General features: G+C 40.5%; 1 protein-coding gene across 1 annotated transcript in view; it reads right to left on the bottom strand.

The window, feature by feature from the left end:
- ptprfa (protein tyrosine phosphatase receptor type Fa) overlaps nucleotides 1-20,712 on the bottom strand; it is a 231,113-nt gene that overhangs the window by 156,793 nt on the left and 53,608 nt on the right. The window contains 2 exon segments of the mRNA XM_053430630.1: nucleotides 4,068-4,209; nucleotides 18,658-18,803. Of these exon segments, the coding sequence (XP_053286605.1) occupies nucleotides 4,068-4,209; nucleotides 18,658-18,803 (288 nt within the window).

Raw genomic sequence — 20,712 nt, 5'->3', positions numbered from 1 at the left:
AGAGTGGAAAAATAGTGTAACGGACTGGTAGTTGTTAATATTTACTGTTATAATATGTTTATGGTTTAGGAATAGAGTTCAGCTTAGTTAGAAGGATTGTTGTTTAAATAACAGTGTTTTCCAGAATGTCAGTGAGAATGTCAGTGTTTGGGCAGTTCAAACTGTGGGACAGTTCCAGTGACCAATGCCTGTGGGTTGGGTGAGACTGGAGTTTGTCCTCAGATTAGTGTGAGAACGAGGGAGAAGTTGGGTTAAGAGACGTAATCTTATTTAGTGTGAGGACCGGAGCTAGAGAGAGTCAACCAGTTTTCTGGTTATTTTGGCATCGGTTATGGCCTACGAAGTCTATCTTGCTCTTGAACAGTAAATGCTATAGGAGATGAGAAAATTGTGTATGTTATGTCTTAAAACTCTAGCAGCTGACAGGTTGAGACCCAACAAATTAAGAAGACATTTAGAAACATTACATCCCAGTCACATTGATAAGCCACTCAAATGTTTTCATAGAAACTTGATGAATATCGTCAGCTGGTACAAAGCTTTGTGAAAGCTACATCAGTAAATGCAAAGCAAGACTCAACCAGTTTTCTGGTTGTTTTGGCATTGGTTATGGCCTACGAAGCCTACCTTGCTCTTGCACAGTAAATGCGGTAGGAGATGAGAAGAGAAAATTGTGTATGTTATGTCTGAAAACTCTAGCAGCTGACAGGATGAGACCCAACAAATTGGGCACCTCGAAACTGAAGGTTGTTCCCCTGTCCAATGACACAGTTGCAAGACATATATGCAACATTTAAAATTACCTCGAAGAACAACTCACCAAAAAAAAACTGAAAGACAAACGTTTCGCCCTACAACTGGACAAGGCTACTGATAGCAATAAAGACTGCTTATTTATTTATTATGTTCACTTTGTAGGATCAGAGTCACTGTGTAAGGATTTGCTATTTTGCAAGTACGCCCAAAGAAGATTCACAGCTGATGAGCTCGTTAAGCTTCTTGAATGTTACCTGACAGAATGTGGACTGATTTGGGAGAAATGTGAAGGTGTTTGCACGGATGGAACACAGACCATGGTAGGGAAAGGAGGGGATTGCAGGCACTGATGAGGCGGCTCTCGCCAATTGTGCAATTATAACTGTGTTATACACAGAGAAATTGCTAGCATCAAAGCAACTTAGTTCTGAACAAAACGAGGTTTAGGCTGATGTTGCTAACATGGTCAATTTCATCAAAACAAGGCCAATGAAAGCTCGACTGTACTGTGCTTTGTGAAAAGATGGGAGCTCTACATTCAGCAGTGTCCCAACGAAGCGCAGTGGCTTTCGCGAGGTAAAGTGTTGTCACAAGTTTTTTAGCTCAGAGAGGAAATTCAGGTTTTTTTGTTGGAGGAGAGGATAAATAAACTTGCAAGCCAGTTTAGTGATGAATTATTAGTGATAAAACTGGCCTACCTCAGCGATGTATTTGTAAAGCTGAACGAATTTAATCTTCAGCTTCAAGGCAGAGACAAGCACCTTCCACAACTGGCTGACAAGATCAGTGCATTCACCTGAAAGCTTGAGATGTGGGGCAGGCAATTTGATCAAGGAAATACTGATTCCTTTGAGAATCTGAGTGAGTTTGCCGAAACCAGTGATACAGGGGCCCCCACAGTGATTCCATGTGATTGTGATTTTTTCAAAAGTACTTCCCAAACAACAGCGCTCAATATGACAGGGTGAGAGATCCATTCAATGCAGCACCACCTGCTGATTTCAGCTGTTGTGAAGAGGAACAGTTCATTGACATTGACGGCTGACTCCACCCTAAGGTTGAGATTTATGGCACAGACACTGAGTGAATTCTGGATTGGTGTTTAGAGGGAGCATCCACTCATAGGGCAGAGGGCTGAGAGGATTCTGCTTCCCTTTGCCACATCGTATCTCTGTGAGTTGGGCTTTTCTGCTGTTGCCTCACTGAAAACAAAGTACAGATCTATGCTCAACATTGAACCTGATTTAAGAGTGGTATTATCAAGCCTGCAACCCAGTTTTGAAAAGATGTACTGTGCAAAACAGTATCATTGCAGCCACTGATACAGTTGATAAGACATAGTGACTTGCCCATCTTTCTTGCCAAGTATCTGCATGGGTTATTTTTGGTTTCAGATTTCCACTTCGTTTTTTATCTATTTTTATTAGTAGAATGATGCAGGAATGTAGTGATAGATGTCACAAAAAGTACTTAAATTAAGTTTAACTTTATTTTTTTTATATTTGTAGCAAAGTGATTGCACTATTTTTTTTTACAGCACACAGACTGATGTAGCAAAGTAGTAGGGGTGTCACGATACCAACAATTCTGTGGTCGGTGCCAATACCAGTAAAATAACAGGATTCTCTATGCCAATTTCGATACCACGGGGAAAAAAAAGGATTTTCTAAGATTCCCTGTCCTTGAACTTGAAACATGAACTTCTTTATTAAAATATTTGAAAAATAGCTAAATGTCATAAGACAAACAAAACATGTGCAATAGAGCATAGCACAACATAGTAAAGTGCAATTAATGGTCATAGTGCAACAACTAGTGTCCCCAGACACATTCCAGACTTCCAGTTTGATATTTGTGTACATTAAATAATTTCTACCTGGAAGTTGATATCTGGGATTGAATTTATGAAGCATTTGCTGAAATCCTGTTTTTCAACAATGTAGACAGGGAGTTGGTCCATACATATGAAGTCTGCTAGACTTCTATCCATCTCCTGGCCTCATTTGAATTTCTCTCATATTTTGTTTGCTTCTCTAAAGCCTCGGTTATGGTTGGCTGTGATTGCTGACTCCGAGTTGGCTCCTGGACCTCATCCTCTGGTTGAAACTGGAAAAGGAAAATTGACATTTCAGTTAATATAGTTAATTGACTAAAGAAAGAGCACAGGCACCTATAAAGCACAAGCACCTGCCTGCCCTGCCCCGCACATTGGCTCCAGCCCACGCACGCACACACCTAAATATTAATAGTAGTAGATGCAGCCATTTGAAGTCAGACAGGTGGTGGCAGGTAGTTCATTTAAAACATTAACATAAAAATCAGGGCTGTCAAGCGATAAAAAAACGAAACGCATTCAGCTCATATTTCTGTCTATGGCATCGTAAAAAAAAAGCAAGATACATGCTCTCTTTCTCTCTCTCTGTCTCTCCTTCTAACCAAGGTAGGCTATAGCTTAACGTAAAAACTACAGCATAGCTAACCAAAACTACTTAAATAACATAAGCCATTGTAACACTTGTGCCCACCATCTCAAACATCATGTAACGTGTATTTCAGTATGACAGATTAAAAAAAACAGAAAAAGTGCATTATTTGGATGTTGTTAATATGAATCGGAACTCACCTTGAATTATTTAAACATATCCAGGTGACGGTCCTTCAGGTGCTTTGCTAAATTGGAAGTGTTACCTCCCTTGGTTTGGAGACCACGGTAGCATCGTTTGCATAATGGCTTCTGTGGATTAATGATAACGCCACGGTCATCTGCCTAAAATGCAGGGTACTTCCATACACAACTCTTTGTGCCTTTTTTATCAACAAGTCTAGGTTGGGTGATCGCTGCAGCCACAGTTGCCATCTTGGTTTTCTGAATGTAAACGTCGACTGGAACACTATGAAGCATATACTGCCCCCATCAGTTCTGGAAGAGGCGCAGCCAGTGCTTCAAAAAAATGGGCATCGTCAGTGTTTTGTTATTTTAGCATCGACAGGTATCGTAAGTATTGGTTCTCGTGACATCCCTACAAAGTAGTGACTAATGTCACAAAAGAATCCCCATCATCGTTATTAAATCATGCATCTTCAAAAACCATAACTCAGTGCAGCACTGTAACTGAACTGAATGTCCAAAGCACAAGACAGCCAGGCACATTGAATCAAGAAAGGCTGTGTGTGCACATGAGGGCAAGTTCTATTATGACGGTGAATTGGAGTTATATAACCATGAAAACCCTTGTTCAAAGAGGTGAGCACCAGTAGAGGCAACATTTGTACAAAAAGTGAGACAAGGAGTAAAGCGGACAGAATCTTACCCTCTAACACAGTAAGCTTGGCACTGGTGTTGATCTCTCCAACACTATTGGTAGCTGTGCATTCATAGATGGCCTCATCACGGTGGGTCCTCAAAGGCTGGATACGCAACACAGAACACGAGCCATCATCGAACTCAATGACCTGGTGAGACAACAACAAAGAATGATGAAACAGCTCAACTGCGACATGTCTGTTTTTCTCCCATCTGGTGCAGAACCATATGGGACAAGTATTTAATTGATTGCCTGCTTCAAGGAACTTCCTCAGAAAGAAAAAAAAGTAAGCTATCTCGCCATAAATCGGTCTTCCACTGGTCTCTTTGACAAAGTCAAAAATATTCTTGGGCTTTACTTCGCATGTTTTTAGGTCGCAACCACAGCACTTTGCACAACAAATAAATTGAAGATCCTAAGAAAGTATCCAATGTTGTGCAATAGTAGTAGTAGATTTGACGTTGGCTAATTATTAATAATCATGAAATGTGATTATTAAAAATTATTAAAAATTATAAAGCTATTAATTAAGAAAGTAAAATAATTAATTAGAAATGATAGTTATCAATTAAGAATAGTTAAATAATTAATGAAAATTATCAATTTACAATTATTACTTATCGTCGCGAGGCACCACCCTGGTTACAGGGACCAACAAGTCAATCTTTAAGGATTAGTCTCAAGGGATAAAAGTTAAATTAATAATTTCAATATTTATTATTAAAGATTATATAATAAGCAATGAAAGGTTTTAGGTTCGAGCACAGGCTATAGTTATCCAGCTGTATTCATATACATATGCACCAATAATCACAGAATACAAATACTTTAATTACAAAAGGATTTATTAAAAAGGGAAATAAAGTTAATGTTATTTAAAGATTCTTCATTTAACAAACAAACTCCAATATTTCAAAGATGACAACAGCAGAAGCAGCACTTATCACAATTTAGAAACACATGTAATACTGAGGGTATCTACAGTATGTGTGTGTGTGTCTGTGTTTGTGTAAGAAAGAGAAGGGGGAGTGGCGTAATGATGCGGTCACGTGGTTACCTAGCCTGGCCGAATTCAAGATGATGTTATGTCAAGTAATTCAAAAATGGAGGTCTATGACCTCGGCGACGCCATTTGGCCGAAGACAAAAAGGTAGTAGGTGACATGAGTTACAACAAAGGAATTTTTCAGACAAAGAAATTCTTATCTCGTGGTTTTGGCACCAAATGGCGTTGAGATGGACTCTTTTAGTCTAGATTCATCCATGTAACATGAAATGTATGAATGGAGGTCGGGACGTGTGTAAAAGCAGGTTTAGGAGAAAGAGAGAGAGAGAGACGAAGATAAACAAGGGAAAATCAGAGGAGCTCTCAAAAACACAACGTCAGAGACAAACTTCTGGCGAAGCGGGCAAACCAGCTACGTGAGATTTATCTTTTAACAGATGTAAATCTCCGCACAATATCTCTGACGGTAACACGTTAAAAAGGAAACGCCGGCTCGTTACAGCGCGCTTTTCAAGATAAATCGACACAGTAAACAAATGAACCGGAAATGACGTCTCGGTTCGCCGCGTTTTACACGACTGAAAATAGAGACAGCGGTCTTCAAACAAACATACACTCAAATAAATTGACAAGCTAAGTATAAAAACTAGTCTCTGCCCAGACAATAAAGCCTCCTACTTGTTGTTGAACCTCAGGATACGTGCGCGATCGACGGATTCTGATTCTGCCATTCCCCACAGCTGCACCCCTCCCTCAGGGGATCACACAGATCTATTTTTTATTCACTGTTCATTTCATTTCATTTATTTTATTGATGTTTTTGATACATTGTTTAATATGTTGTGACTCTATTCCCCTTCATCCATATGTGTGCTGTATAACGTGACCTTGAGTGTTCTGAAAGGCACTTATTAATAAAATGTATTATTATTATTACTCGAAATGTGAAGCTTTAAATATATATATTTTTTTTTTAGTGTTTAAAAGCTGTCATATAACCCGACTGCTGTTGCTTCCTATTTACTTGATTTCCAGGTTATCACATCTCAGTAGTGTTAAAGTGGGGTGAGCAATCCATGGTGAAAGTAGAAGGTATGAACATAATACTGGAAATAACTACTGTCCTGACCCTCAACAGCTGAAGGCCCTGGTAGACAGTGACAAGCTTGAGGGGATATCGGGTATGTGAGGGGCTTAAGAGGTGCTTGGGGCATAAAGACTCAGAGGTCATGGCACCGGGCTTTATACTTCCGTTGTGTTGCTGTGTGTGTGTGTGTGTGTGTTTGGTTTCTGACCCAACCAACGGACTAGCGAGGATTGCATTTTTGCTCTTTGCATTTTACTCCTGTCCTGGTAGGGGGTCTGTCAAACCTATACACAGGGAAGCCTGAGACATCAGTCTGAGTAACACTTAACCAAGAGGAGAAACATTCCACGTACTCAGAATGACATGAGCAGATTATATAGCCAGTGTAAAGATCTCAGACATGAAGGGTAGGGTATGTCATTCAAGGTGTGAACTCGAAATTACAAAAAGCAAGGAAGATCTGATTTGGGGCTGCATGATTCTGGAAAAATTAGAATTAGGATTTTGTTGCTTATAGTTCAGATCATGATTCTCACAAAAGCCTATAAATATTTATTGCACTCAATCAACTGCAAAATGAAACAACTAACAATATGTCTGTGCCTGATTCAGGACTGGCATATCAACTTTTTACAACAGAAAGTAAACAAACATAGTCCCTTTTTTCCAACCAGCTGCTTAAGGATCTTTGCTAAAAATAAAACTCTATCAACATGTTGAGGCTTCAGTAAGAATCAACGACATGTTACAATATTCCACTGAACACCCTTTCCAAAGTAGAGCTTGTAGCACCAATGATGCAGACCCATTTCCTCACCAACACCGGCAGCTTTGGATATTGGCTCTTTTTGTCCCTCAACCAGACTAAGGGGTCGTCTTCACTGTTAAGAGACATATTTGTTAAGATGGCTACACTAGAACAACATGTAACATCTATATTCAGAAATTAAATTGCAACACATTTAAATACACTTAATTTAATTAATTCACAATAAATGATGTGTCTGTATAATGACTTACCATACCTGAAGTTGCATTCTTCGCCATCGCAGAAGTAAGTCCGACTTGGATTTGTGACACATTGTCCACACTGATGGATCGCAACTTGAACCGTGGATCAATAGCACAGGCCATGTCAAGTAGTTCTTGTGTCAGGGGGTCCTTGTATTTTTCATCCAGGTTTCTTAGGGTTATGGTCTTGATAGCTCATGACACAACAACATGACGGATTCATAGATCAAATTAAAGCACAGAAAGAAATCCATACCTATGTCTGTACAAAATTATTAAACAATCTCCAACAAAAAAAATATTGAAGTTGAAAATCTTTACTGATTTACATTGTATAATTTGTTCAGAGCAAAATGACTTAACAACAGTCAATGGAAACAAAATCATTAGCCCATTGAGGGTAGGATTCAAAATCACACTGAAAATCAGGGTAAAATATTGAAATCACAGGCAGATCCTACTGCAGAATGTGACTTAGTATGGCCTCTGCGTGCCTGTATGCACTCCTGACAACGTCTAGACATGGTCCTTATGGTGTCCTGGGGGATCTCCTCCTAGACCTGGATCCGGGCCTCAGTGCGCTCCTGGACAGTTTGAAGTGGTACTTGGCAGCGTTGAATGCACCAATACATAACGTCTTATAGGGGCTCAATTAGATTTAGGTCAGGAGAATGTGAGGGCCAGTCAATGCCTCCGTCATTGTAGAACTGCCTACACACTCTGGCCACATGAGGCTGGTGACTATTAGCAGTCATGGTACCGTTGGCTATGACCATATCTCTGTGCGACACTCCAAGGATATGCCTCCCCAGACCATAACTGACCCACGGCCAACCTGGTCATGCTGGATGATTTTACAGGTAGCATAACGTTCACCGCGGTATCTTCAGACTCTTTCCCGCCTGTCACATGTGCTCAGTATGAACCTTCTCTCATATGTGAGGAGAACACCAGCTTTACTTGCATTTGCCAGAAAGCATCAGTTGCAGACCTGCCAAGGCCTGGTGCTTTCTGGTGACTGCCATTAAAGCTGCAGGATACTGGGCTTTGAGCACAGGTCCTGTTACATGGCGTCGGGCCCTCATGCCACCCTCATGGAGTCTATTTCTGACGGTTTGGACAGAAACATGCGCGCCAGTAGACTACTGGAGGTCATTATGAAGGGCTCCGACAGTGCTTCTCCTGTTCTTACTCACATAGAGGAGCAGATACTGGTATTACTGGTAATGATATTGTGCAGGTGGATGAAGGCTGTCCTAGAGACTTGCTTTATATGTGGGTGAAATGACATTTCCTGGTCAAGCAAAACTCCAAGGTTCCTCAGAGTAGAGCTGGGTGCCAAGCTTATGCTATTCAAAGTAACTCTCAAGTCAGATAATATTTCTCTTAGGTGTTGTGACTCTGGACGCGTGTCGGGCCCTTTCGCGGATCACCTCAGCTACGGCGCCCGTTGGGGGAACCCTCCGTTCGCGCGGGGGGGCCCCCTCCGGCGGTGCGCCTCGGCTGGCGCCTAGCAGCCAGAACTGGTGCGGACCAGGGGAATCCGACTGTTTAATTAAAACAAAGCATCGCGAAGGCCCACGGTGGGTGTTGACTCGATGTGATTTCTGCCCAGTGCTCTGAATGTCAAAGTGAAGAAATTCAATGAAGCGCGGGTAAACGGCGGGAGTAACTATTGGCACTCAAAACAGGTCAATCTGTTTTAGACAGGGTTAAAAGGTCCTGTTTTAAATGATCCTTGTGGTAATTTGACCAAAATATGTTACAGACATTTCAATAAGACCCCAAGGAACCATATCAACTGTGATAAAATGGGTATAATATGTCTCCGTTAAATAAAGTTTAGTTAAATCAAAGATTGTTGCATAAATCTGATTCAATTTGTGCTCATTAAAAGGTAAGAGTAAGAAAGGGCTGAAATAATTTAAAATAGTGCTTTTTAATACATTTAGAAATTATATTATTAACTATATGTATTATATGTACTGTGTTAGTCCATAGAGTGTCATTTTGGTTGGTGGTGTGCCCCAGGATTTTGTAAATGTAAAAAATGTGCCGCAGCTCAAAAAAGGTTGAAATTCACTGATCTATGGTATCAAATGGCACACCAATAATTAACAGGATGAGTGTTGAGACAAGTAAATTGTCTGAAGCCATGATAAGGTCAATGGTAACTTTCAGTTATCAGATGGATTCTAAAACCTGATTCAATGTCTTCAAACTGAGTTCTGTGTAAATTATCACATTAACGGTTAGCGACATCTTTTCCAGAGACTTCAGAAATGTAGTTAAGGTTATGTATGGGTCTATAAAGAGCTTAAACATTATTGTCAAGAGAAGCCATTTTTAAGTAAAGGTTTAATTACTGCTTCTTTAAAAGCGGGCAAAGTATATATAAAATATACACTACCGTTAAAAACTTTGGGGTCACTTAGAAATGTCCTTATTTTTTCAAAGAAAAGCACTGTTTTTTTCAATGAAGATAACATTAAATTAATCAGAAATACACTCTATACATTGTTTATTTGGTTAATGACTATTCTAGGTGGAAACGTCTGTTTTTTTAATGAAATATCTACATAGGTGTATAGAGGCCCATTTTCAGCCACTATCACTCCAGTGTTCTAATGGTACATTGTGTTTGCTAATCGCCTTAGAAGACTAATAGATGATTAGAAAACCCTTGTACAATTATGTTAGCACAGTTGAAAACTGTTAAGTTGGTGAGAGAAGCTATAAAACTGGCCTTCCTTTGAGCTAGTTGAGTATCTGGAGCATCATATTTGTTGGTTCGATTGTACTCTCAAAATGGCCAGAAAAAGAGAATTTTCATGTGAAACTCACCAGTCTATTCTTGTTCTTAGAAATGAAGGCTATTCCATGCGAGAAATTGCCAAGAAACTGAAAATTTCCTACAACGGTGTGTTCTACTGCCTTCAGAGAACAGCACAAACGGGCTCTAACCAGAGTAGAAAGAGAAGTGGGAGGCCCCGGTGCACAACTCAGCAAGAAGACAAGTATATTAGAGTCTCTAAGTTTGAGAAATAGACACCTCACAGGTCCTCAACTGGCAGCTTCTTTAAATGGTACCTGCAAAACGCTAGTGTCAACATCTACAGTGAAGAGGCAACTCCGGGATGAGTGGCAAAGACAAAGCCATATCTGAGACTGGCCGATAAAAAGAAAAGATTGATGTGGGCAAAAGAACACAGACATTGGACAGAGGAAGATTGGAAAAAAAGTGTTATGGACAGACAAATCAAATTTTGAGGTGTTTGGATCACACAGAAGAACATTTGTGAGACGCAGAACAGGTGAAAATATGCTGGAAGAGTGCCTGACGCCATCTGTCAAGCATGGTGGAGGTAATGTGATGGTCTGGGGCTGCTTTGGTGCTGGTAAAGTGGGAGATTTGTATGAGGTAAAATGCATTTTAAATAAGGAAGGATATCACTCCATTTTGCAACACCATACCCTGTGGACAGCGCTTGATTGGAGCCAATTTCCTCCTACAACAGGACAATGACCCAAAGCACACCTCCAAATTTTGCAAGAACTATTCAGGGAAGAAGCAGGCAGCTGGTATGCTGTCTGTAATGGAGTGGCCAGCGCAGTCACCAGATCTCAACCCCATTGAGCAGTTGTGGGAGCAGCTTGACCGTATTGTACGCAAGAAGTGCCCATCAAGCCAATCCAACTTGTGGGAGGTGCTTTAGGAAGCGTGGGGTGAAATGTCTACAGTTTACCTCAACAAATTAACAGCTAGAATGCCAACGGTTTGCAATGCTGTTATCCTGCAAATGCAGCATTCTTTGACGAAAGCAAAGTTTGAAGAACAAAATTAATATTTCAAATAAAAATCATTATTTCTAACCTTGTAAATGTCTTGACTATATTTTGTATTCATTTTGCAACTCATTTGATAAATAAAAGTGTGAGTTTTCATGGAAAACACGAAATTGTCTGGGTGACCCCCGAACTTTTGAACGGTAGTGTGTACAGTGCCTTGCATAAGTATTCACCCCCTTTGGACTTTTCTACATTTTGTCATGGTATAACCACAGATTAAAATTTATTTCATCGTGAGTTTATGTAATGGACCAACACAAAATAGTGCATCATTTGGAAGTGGGGGGAAATATTACATGGATTTCACAATTATTTACAAATAAAAATCTGAAAAGTGTTGAGTGCATATGTATTCACCCCCTTTACTGTGAAACCCCTAACAAAGATCTGGTGCGACCAATTGCATTCACAAGTCACATTTGCAAGTCACATAATTAGTAAATAGGGTCCACCTGTCTGCAATTTAATCTCAGTATAAATACACCTGTTCTGTGACGGACTCAGAGTTTGTTGGAGATCATTACTGAACAAACAGCATCATGAAGACCAAAGAGCTCACCAAACAGGTCAGGGGTAAAGTTGTGGAGAAATATGAAGCAGGGTTAGGTTATAAAAAAATATCCAGAGCTTTGAACATCTCTCTGAGCACCATAAAATCCATCATAAGAAAATGGAAAGAATATGGCACAACCGCAAACCTACCAAGAGGAGGCCGTCCACCCAAACTGAAGAGTCGGACAAGGAGAAAATTAATCAGAGAAGCAACCAGGAGGCCAATGGTTACTCTGGAGGAGTTGCAGAGATCCACAGCTGAGGTGGGAGAATCTGTCCACAGGACAACTATTAGTCGTCTACTCCACAAATCTGGCCTTTATGGAAGAGTGGCAAGAAGAAAGCCATTGTTGAAAGGGATCCATAAAAAATCCCGTTTGGAGTTTGCCAGAAGCCATGTGGGAGACACAGCAAACATGTGGAAGAAGGTTTTTCCTGTTTTCTTGCCACTGGTGGTGGTCGCTCTGCGAATTAGCTCCGCTGCTAAAACACAACTGTTTCTCTGTAGCACTACAGCTAAAATCACCGGTCTGTAGTTAAACACTCGCACATACCAACCCTTACTCTATCGTGCTTAGTGATTCTGTGTTCTGTTTGAGCTCACCCTCGCAGCTCTATAGCAGCGATGTCTTCTCTCTCTCCCTGTTGCTCCACTGCTCTCTCTTGCTCCGAGTGTCTAATGTTTACTTACTCCTCTGCCTCCCTTAACAGTAGTGGTACATGTAATAAATGTAGTGTGTTGATAGCGATGGAGGCTCGGCTTAGCGACTTAGAAGCTCGGCTCAGCAGCTTAGAAACTCCGTTAGCTGTAGTTAGCCGGCTCCCGCTAGCCGCGGAGCCACCTAGCTTATCACGTGGCTTAGCCTTAACTAGCAGTCCCCAGACTAGTCCCGTGCAGCCGGGAGCGCAGGGCAGCTGGGTGACAACCCGGAGGGGACATAGTGCTAGACTTAAAAAGCCCACGATTAAAGAGCCACCAGCTCACGTCTCAAATAGATTCGCTCCACTCAGCGAGGCACCCGCTGATAAACAGACTCTGATTATTGGCGACTCGGTTCTGAGAAACGTCAGGTTAGCGACACCAGCGACTATAGTTAATTGTATCCCAGGGGCCAGAGCCGGCGACATCGAATCTAAACTTAAGTTAATGGCTAAAACTAAAAAAGGTAAATACAATAAAATCGTAATTCACGTCGGCAGCAACGACTCCCGGCTTCGCATGTCGGAGATCACTAAAGTTAATGTTGAGTCCGTGTGTGCTTTTGCTAAAACGATGTCGGACAAAGTAGTTTTCTCTGGCCCGCTCCCTAATACAACAGGTGATGACATGTTTAGCCGCATGTTGTCTTTTAACCGCTGGCTGTCGAAGTGGTGTCCTGTAAACGGCGTGGGCTTTATAGATAATTGGCTAACTTTTTCGACAAAACCTGGTCTTGTTAGGAGAGACGGCGTTCATCCCACTTGGGATGGAGCAGCTCTCTTATCTAGGAATATTACTCAGTCTATTACATGACAACCCATAGTTGGGACCAGGAAGCAGAGCTGCAGTGCTAAACACTTCTCTGCGCTCCCTCTGGATCAATCACAAAACCCCATAGAGATTGTGTCTGTTCACCGTCCGATTAAATTATTGAAATTAAACAATAACAGAGCGAGAACTCCACACAAAAATTTAATACAAATAAAAACAACCTCTGAAACAATACAGGAAACCCAGACTTTTAAATGTGGTCTTTTAAACATTAGATCACTGGAAAAAAAGGCTCTTTTAGTTAATGAAATAGTCTCCGATTACAACATAGATTTACTGTCCCTCACTGAGACGTGGCTATATCCTGATGAATATGTCAGTCTAAATGAATCTACTCCCCCCAGTCATATCAATTCACAGGTTCCTAGAGAAATTGGGCGAGGAGGTGGAGTTGCTGCTATTTTTAACTCCAGTCTATCAATTAATCCTAAACCTAAACTCAGCTACAAATCATTTGAATGTCTGGTTCTTAGTCTTCCACGCCAATCCAGGAACCACCAACAGCCAATCATATTTGCCGTAGTTTACCGTGCTCCCAGGGCTTATACTGAATTTTTAAAGGAATTCCCTGAGTTTTTATCAAACTTAGTCCTAAAGACCGATAAAATTATTATTGTTGGTGACTTTAATATTCATGTTGATAATAATAAAGATTGCCTTAGCGTAGCATTTATTTCAATACTAGACTCTATTGGTTTCAGTCAGTGTGTGCACAAACCTACTCATTGTGGTAACCACACACTTGACCTTGTATTATCGTACGGTGTCGGAATTGAAAATTTAACAGTACTTCCGCGCAATCCAGTTCTATCAGACCATAATTTAATAACCTTTGATTTTTCAATAACTGAATATATGCCACTAATAAAAAATTCATTTTCTAGATGTCTACCTGATAGTGCTGTAGCTAAATTTAAGGAAATAATCCCAATTACATTTAAACCCGTATTAGCAGTAGATATAAACAACAAATTCTTTAAAACCCTGAGCTCCATTGAGATCGACCACCTCGTCGATAGCTCTGCAGACTCATTACGATTAACATTAGACTCAATAGCGCCTCTAAAAAAGAAAAATGTCAAACATAGTAAATTAGCTCCATGGTATAATTCCCAGACAAATGAGTTAAAACAATTATCAAGAAAACTAGAAAGGAAGTGGCGCTCCAGCAACCATGTTGAAAATCTAATAGACTGGAAGAATAGTGTTAAAGAATATAAAAAGGCTCTCCACAAAGCAAGAGCCGCCTACTATTCAAAACTAATAGAAGAGAATAAAAACAACCCCAGGTTTCTCTTCAGCACTGTAGCCAGGCTGACAGAGAGTCACACCTCCACCGAACCCAGTATTCCTCGATCCCTAAATAGCAATATCTTTATGACCTTTTTTAATGATAAAATTCAAACTATTAGAAATAAAATCAACCATCTCCTGCCCTCAATTGGCACTAATACCCTCCCAACAACAGAGATCTCAGAAACGGCTGAGAATCCTACCCATTACTTAGACAGCTTCTCTCTGATCACCCGTGATCAGTTTACCAAATTAATCTCAGGTTCTAAACCAACAACCTGTATCTTAGATCCCATTCCTACCAAATTACTTAAAGAAATTCTGCCCCTAATTGATAGTTCGTTACTTAACATCATCAATCTGTCATTATCATCAGGTTATGTACCACAGTCTTTTAAAATAGCTGTCATCAAACCCCTACTCAAAAAACCCACCCTAGACCCAGAGGTTTTAGCCAATTACAGACCAATATCTAATCTCCCCTTCGTCTCTAAAATCTTAGAAAAAGTTGTTGCCAATCAGCTGTGTGAGTTTCTCCGGGAAAATAATATATATGAAGACTTTCAATCGGGGTTTAGAGCCAATCACAGTACAGAGACAGCCTTGGCAAAAGTCACTAATGACCTTTTAATAGCCTCAGATCAGGGACTTGTGTCTGTCCTCGTTCTGTTAGATCTCAGTGCAGCATTCGACACAATTGACCATCAAATTTTATTACAAAGACTCAAACAGTTAATTAACATTAATGGAACCGCCCTTAACTGGTTTAAATCGTATTTTTCTGATCGCTCCCAATTTGTGCAAATTAATGATGAGTCATCTGTGCGCACCAAAGTTAACCATGGTGTTCCACAGGGCTCTGTGCTCGGCCCAATTTTATTCTCATTATATATGCTTCCACTAGGAAACATTATCAGGACACACTCGGTAAATTTCCACTGCTATGCGGATGACACCCAGTTATATTTGTCAATAAAACCTGAACAAAGTAATCAATTAACTAAACTTCGAACATGTCTCAAGGACATAAAAACCTGGATGACCCGCAATTTTCTCTTATTAAACTCAGACAAAACAGAGGTTATAATACTTGGCCCCAAACACCTTAGAGATGCATTATCTAATGATATAGCTGCGCTAGACGACATTGCCCTTGCTTCCAATGAAACCGTCAGGAACTTGGGAGTGATCTTTGATCCTGATTTATCCTTTAATTCTCACTTAAAACAAATTTCTAGGACCGCTTTTTTCCACTTACGTAATATTTCCAAAATTAGACATGTCCTTTCCCAAAAAGATACAGAAAAACTAGTCCACGCCTTTGTTACATCGAGACTGGACTATTGTAATTCATTATTATCTGGCTCCAGCAGTAAGTCGTTAAAGACTCTACAGCTTGTCCAAAATGCCGCAGCACGTGTCCTGACGAGAACAAAGAGAAGAGAGCACATTTCTCCAGTATTAGCGTCGCTACACTGGCTTCCAGTTAAATCTAGAATAGAATTTAAAATTCTCCTCCTCACCTTCAAGGCCCTTAATAATATGGCGCCTTTTTACCTTAAAGAGCTGTTAGTACCTTATAAACCCGCTAGAGCACTCCGCTCCCAGAATTCAAGCCTACTTGTCGTCCCTAAATTCTCTAAAAAAAGAGTAGGAGCCAGAGCTTTTAGCCATCAAGCCCCTCGGCTGTGGAATAATCTACCACTTTCAGTTCGGGAGGCAGATACCATCTTTTCATTTAAGAGTAGACTCAAAACCTTCCTTTTTGATAAAGCTTATAGTTAGAGCTAATTAGTGCGCCAGAACGTTACTTGTTCTATTTTATGACACATGACACACGGAGCTTCTCTTTCCAGCTTCTCCTTCCTCTTCTCCATCCCTATCCCCCTTCCCCGGAATCCCTTTGCTTTATCACCCGCAGATCCAGGGCCTCTGTGGCCGCACCATGGATTGCGGTTTGTGGATCGTACACCGGGGGTCGCGGTGGTGGATCCATTGTGGCGGATTCTGGGCTGATCGTGGTGCTGGTGGCGGACCCTGTGTCGCGTTGGCATTGGGCACGGGCGGTGGACCAGGACCGCGGTGGTGGCTTGTGATGGGTCCTGGTGGGCGGCGGTGGACGGTGACTGAGGACTGGAGTGGCGTCTGGTCTGGATGGTGGATCGTGGTCTAGATGGTTGCTGAGCATGGACTGTGCTTGCAGCGGGACTGCTTGGCATGTCATGTTGGGGTTGTCCTTCGGGATGTCTACCCTCATCAAATGCTGCTAGAGACTTTGATTATTGATGATGTTCTCCTACACGTGGCATCTATTGCACTTCTGTCCGTCCTGGGAGAGGGATCCCTCACATGTGGCTCTCTCTGAGGTTTCTACATATTTTTACCCTGTTAAAAGGGTTTTTAGTAGTTTTTCCTTACTCTTGCTGAGGGTTAAGGACAGAGGATGCCACACCCTGTTAAAGCCCTATGAGATGAATTGTAATTTGTGAATATGGGCTATACAAATAAAATTTGATTGATTGATTGATGATTGATTGAAGGTGCTCTGGTCAGATGAGACCAAAATTAAACTTTTTGGCCTCAATGCAAAACGCTATGTGTGGCGAAAACCCAACACTGCCCATCACCTTGAGCACACCATCCCAACAGTGAAACATGGTGGTGGTAGCATCATGCTGTGGGGATGCTTCTCTTCAGCAGGGACAGGGAAACTGGTCAGAATAGAGGGAAAGATGGATGGAGCCAAATACAGGGAAATCCTTGAAGAAAATCTGATGCAGTCTGCAAAAGACTTGAGACTGGGGCGGAGGTTCATCTTCCAGCAGGACAATGACCCTAAACATACAGCCAGAGCTACAAAGGAATGGTTTGGATTAAAGAATGTTAATGTCTTAAAATGGCCCAGTCAAGCCCAGACCTCAATCCAATAGAGAATCTATGGCAAGACTTGAAGATTGCGGTTCACAGACGGTCTCCATCCAATCTGACTGAGCTTCATCTTTTTTGCCAAGAAGAATGGACAAACCTTTCCATCTCTAGATGTGCAAAGCTGGTAGAGACATACCCCAAAAGACTTGCAGCTGTAATTGCAGCGAAAGGGGGTTCTACCAAGTATTGACACAGGGGGGTGAATACTTATGCACCCAACAGATGTCAACTCTTTTGTTCTCATTATTTTTTGTGTCACAATAAAATTTATTTTGCACCTCCAAAGTGCTATGCATGTTTTGTTGATCAAACGGGAAAAAGTTTATTTAAGTCTATTTGAATTCCAGTTAGTAACAGTACATAATGGGAAAAAGTCCAAGGGGGGTGAATATTTATACAAGGCCCTGTATATACAGCCGTGGCCAAAAGTTTTGAGAATGGCACAAATCTTCATTTTCACTAAATCTGCTGCCTCAGTTTTTAAGGTGGCAATTGGGTTCATGGCCAGGAAACTCCCAAGACCTTAATTCCACTGAGAACTTGTGGTCAATCCTCAAGAGGCGGGTGGACAAACAAAAACCCACAAATTCTGACAAACTCCAAGCATTGATTATGCAAGAATTAAACTGCCATCAGTCAGGATGTGGCCCTGAAGTTAATTGACAGCATGCCAAGTTGAATTGCAGAGGTCTTGAAAAAGAAGGGTCAACACTAAAAATATTGACTCTTTGCATGAACTCAATGTTATTGTCAATACAATATTTTGACACTTATTAAATGCCTGTAATTATACTTCAGTATACCATAGTACCATCCTACAAAAAGATCTAAAAACACTGAAGCAACACACTTTCTGAAAACCAATACTTGTGTCATTCTCAAAACTTTTGGCCACGGCTGTATATATATATATATATATTTAAGTTAAAGAAAGCTTGACTGTCCCCCTAGGAGTCAGTATACCCCCACCTCTCCTACCCTCCAATTCAGTGAGTACACCCACTGTATTGCTGAGTCTCAGATGTTATCAACAGAATACTGCAACTACCTTGATTTGTGTCTCCAGAAGAAGACACAAATCAAGAAGAAAGTTGTTGTAATGGTTATGTGCATGGTGGCACACAATGAGGCACCCTACAGTTCAGCCCAACCGCTGCACAAACACCCACCTGACAAGGACAGTTGATACAGTTGACACTGCAACTGAAAATATTAAATCAGAGCCATCCTTTCACTCTCTTAGACAAATACAAATGAGCAGTGAAGGTGTGAGACACTGTTGATGCTGCAAATTTCAAGACATCCAAAACAAAGGACTGAGGAAAGCCCCTGATTCATACCTCAAAGCGCTGAGAGCTGACTTTCTTCCCCTTCTTCATCCAGGTAATGCGAGGTTTTGGCTCACCCACTGCCTGGCATACGAACGATGCCACTCCTCCTGATATTCCTGTCTGATCGTCCGGTAACTTAATGAAGCTGGGCATGCCTAAGAGAGAGAGACATTGAAGGAAAGGTGAGGGAATCAAGTGAGGGGGAAATTGGGAATGGTGTTAACCAGTGTGAGATGAGTTGTGACAAAAAAAAGAATTGAGCTTCAGATCAATGTTTTTGATCATAAGAGTAAAATAACTATTCAGAATAATTTTTTTTATAAAGTTAAATGAATTTACTTCAGTGAATTAATTAACATAATCAGAATCAGCTTTATTGGCCATGTATGCCTACACATATAAGGAATTTGACTCACATTGCTCAATGTACATAAATAGAATAACAGGACAAAAAAAAAAACAAGGACAAGGTTCACCAAACAATAACCTATGTTCAAGTATGAAAAATATATATATATATATATGTATATGAAAAAAAGACACATCAGAAATGACAATAACATGGAGAAATAGTGCAATGAGGCAGAGTGCAGATGCTAGAATAATTACAGAAAAGATGTCAGAGGATACGTTATGTACACAAGGTAGGTGTTTTTTATATATATATATATATATATATATATGTGTATATATATATATACACACATGGTTTCAATAATCGATAGATTAATCTACTATCAGAATAATCGTTAGTTGCAGCCCTAGTCTGCAGTGATGTTTCCTGACCATTGCCTGTACTGGAGATGAACAGGTCCTGGATTGAGGGTAGGCTGGCACCAATTATTTTTAGGGCTGCAACTAACGACTATTCTGATAGTCGATTAGTCATCGATTAGTCAAACGATTAATCGACTAATCGGATTATGAATGGCACAAATTCTCAATTGCTCTTATTTAGCAAACAGCTTTTAAATTTGGCTTGTGGTTGTTCGAGGCCTGTGATGACTGAAAATAAAGACAATAAAGATTAGTACATCATTCAAAAAAAATGTCTTTTAATAAACTTTGCTGCATATAAGGGTGCTGTTGACACAAAAGGAAAATAAAGTTTTGGCCATTTCAAATCAAAGACAGGCAAAGTTCTAATACAATTTAAATTCAAATTTTCCTTTTTCCTGTGAACCAAGAACAGGTCAAGTGCTGATACTAAAAATAAATAAAAAATCAAGTATCCATTTTCCTGTTAACAAAAAGGACAGGGAAAGTATCAGCAAACGAAACTACAGTCTTATTTGGAATGCATAATTGTGATTACAAAATGTTTGTCAGTCAATAGGATAACATAATGCTTTTAAACTAGTTAAAAAAAAGTTTAAACCCTATTTTTGTAATATACACAGGTACAGTGCCTTGCATAAGTATTCACCCCCCTTGGACTTTTTCCCATTATGTACTGTTACTAACTGGAATTCAAATAGACTTAAATAAACTTCTTCCCGTTTGATCAACAAAACATGCATAGCACTTTGGAGGTGCAAAATAAATTTTATTGTGACACAAACAATAATGAGAACAAAAAAGTTGACATCTGTTGGGTGCATAAGTATTCACCCCCCTGTGTCAATACTTGGTAGAACCCCCTTTCGCTGCAATTACAGCTGCAAGTCTTTTGGGGTATGTCTCTACCAGCTTTGCACATCTAGAGATGGAAAGGTTTGTCCATTCTTCTTGGCAAAAAAGATGAAGCTCAGTCAGATTGGATGGAGACCGTCTGTGAACCGCAATCTTCAAGTCTTGCCATAGATTCTCTATTGGATTGAGGTCTGGGCTTTGACTGGGCCATTTTAACACATTAACATTCTTTAATCCAAACCATTCCTTTGTAGCTCTGGCTGTATGTTTAGGGTCAATGTCCTGCTGGAAGATGAACCTCTGCCCCAGTCTCAAGTCTTTTGCAGACTGCATCAGATTTTCTTCAAGGATTTCCCTGTATTTGGCTCCATCCATCTTTCCCTCTATTCTGACCAGTTTCCCTGTACCTGCTGAAGAGAAGCATCCCCACAG

Source organism: Pleuronectes platessa, chromosome 9 (genome assembly GCF_947347685.1).
Source record: "Pleuronectes platessa chromosome 9, fPlePla1.1, whole genome shotgun sequence".
NCBI lineage: Eukaryota > Metazoa > Chordata > Actinopteri > Pleuronectiformes > Pleuronectidae > Pleuronectes > Pleuronectes platessa.
Note: the sequence above shows the minus strand (reverse complement) of the source record. Positions and strands in the feature narration are given on the sequence as shown.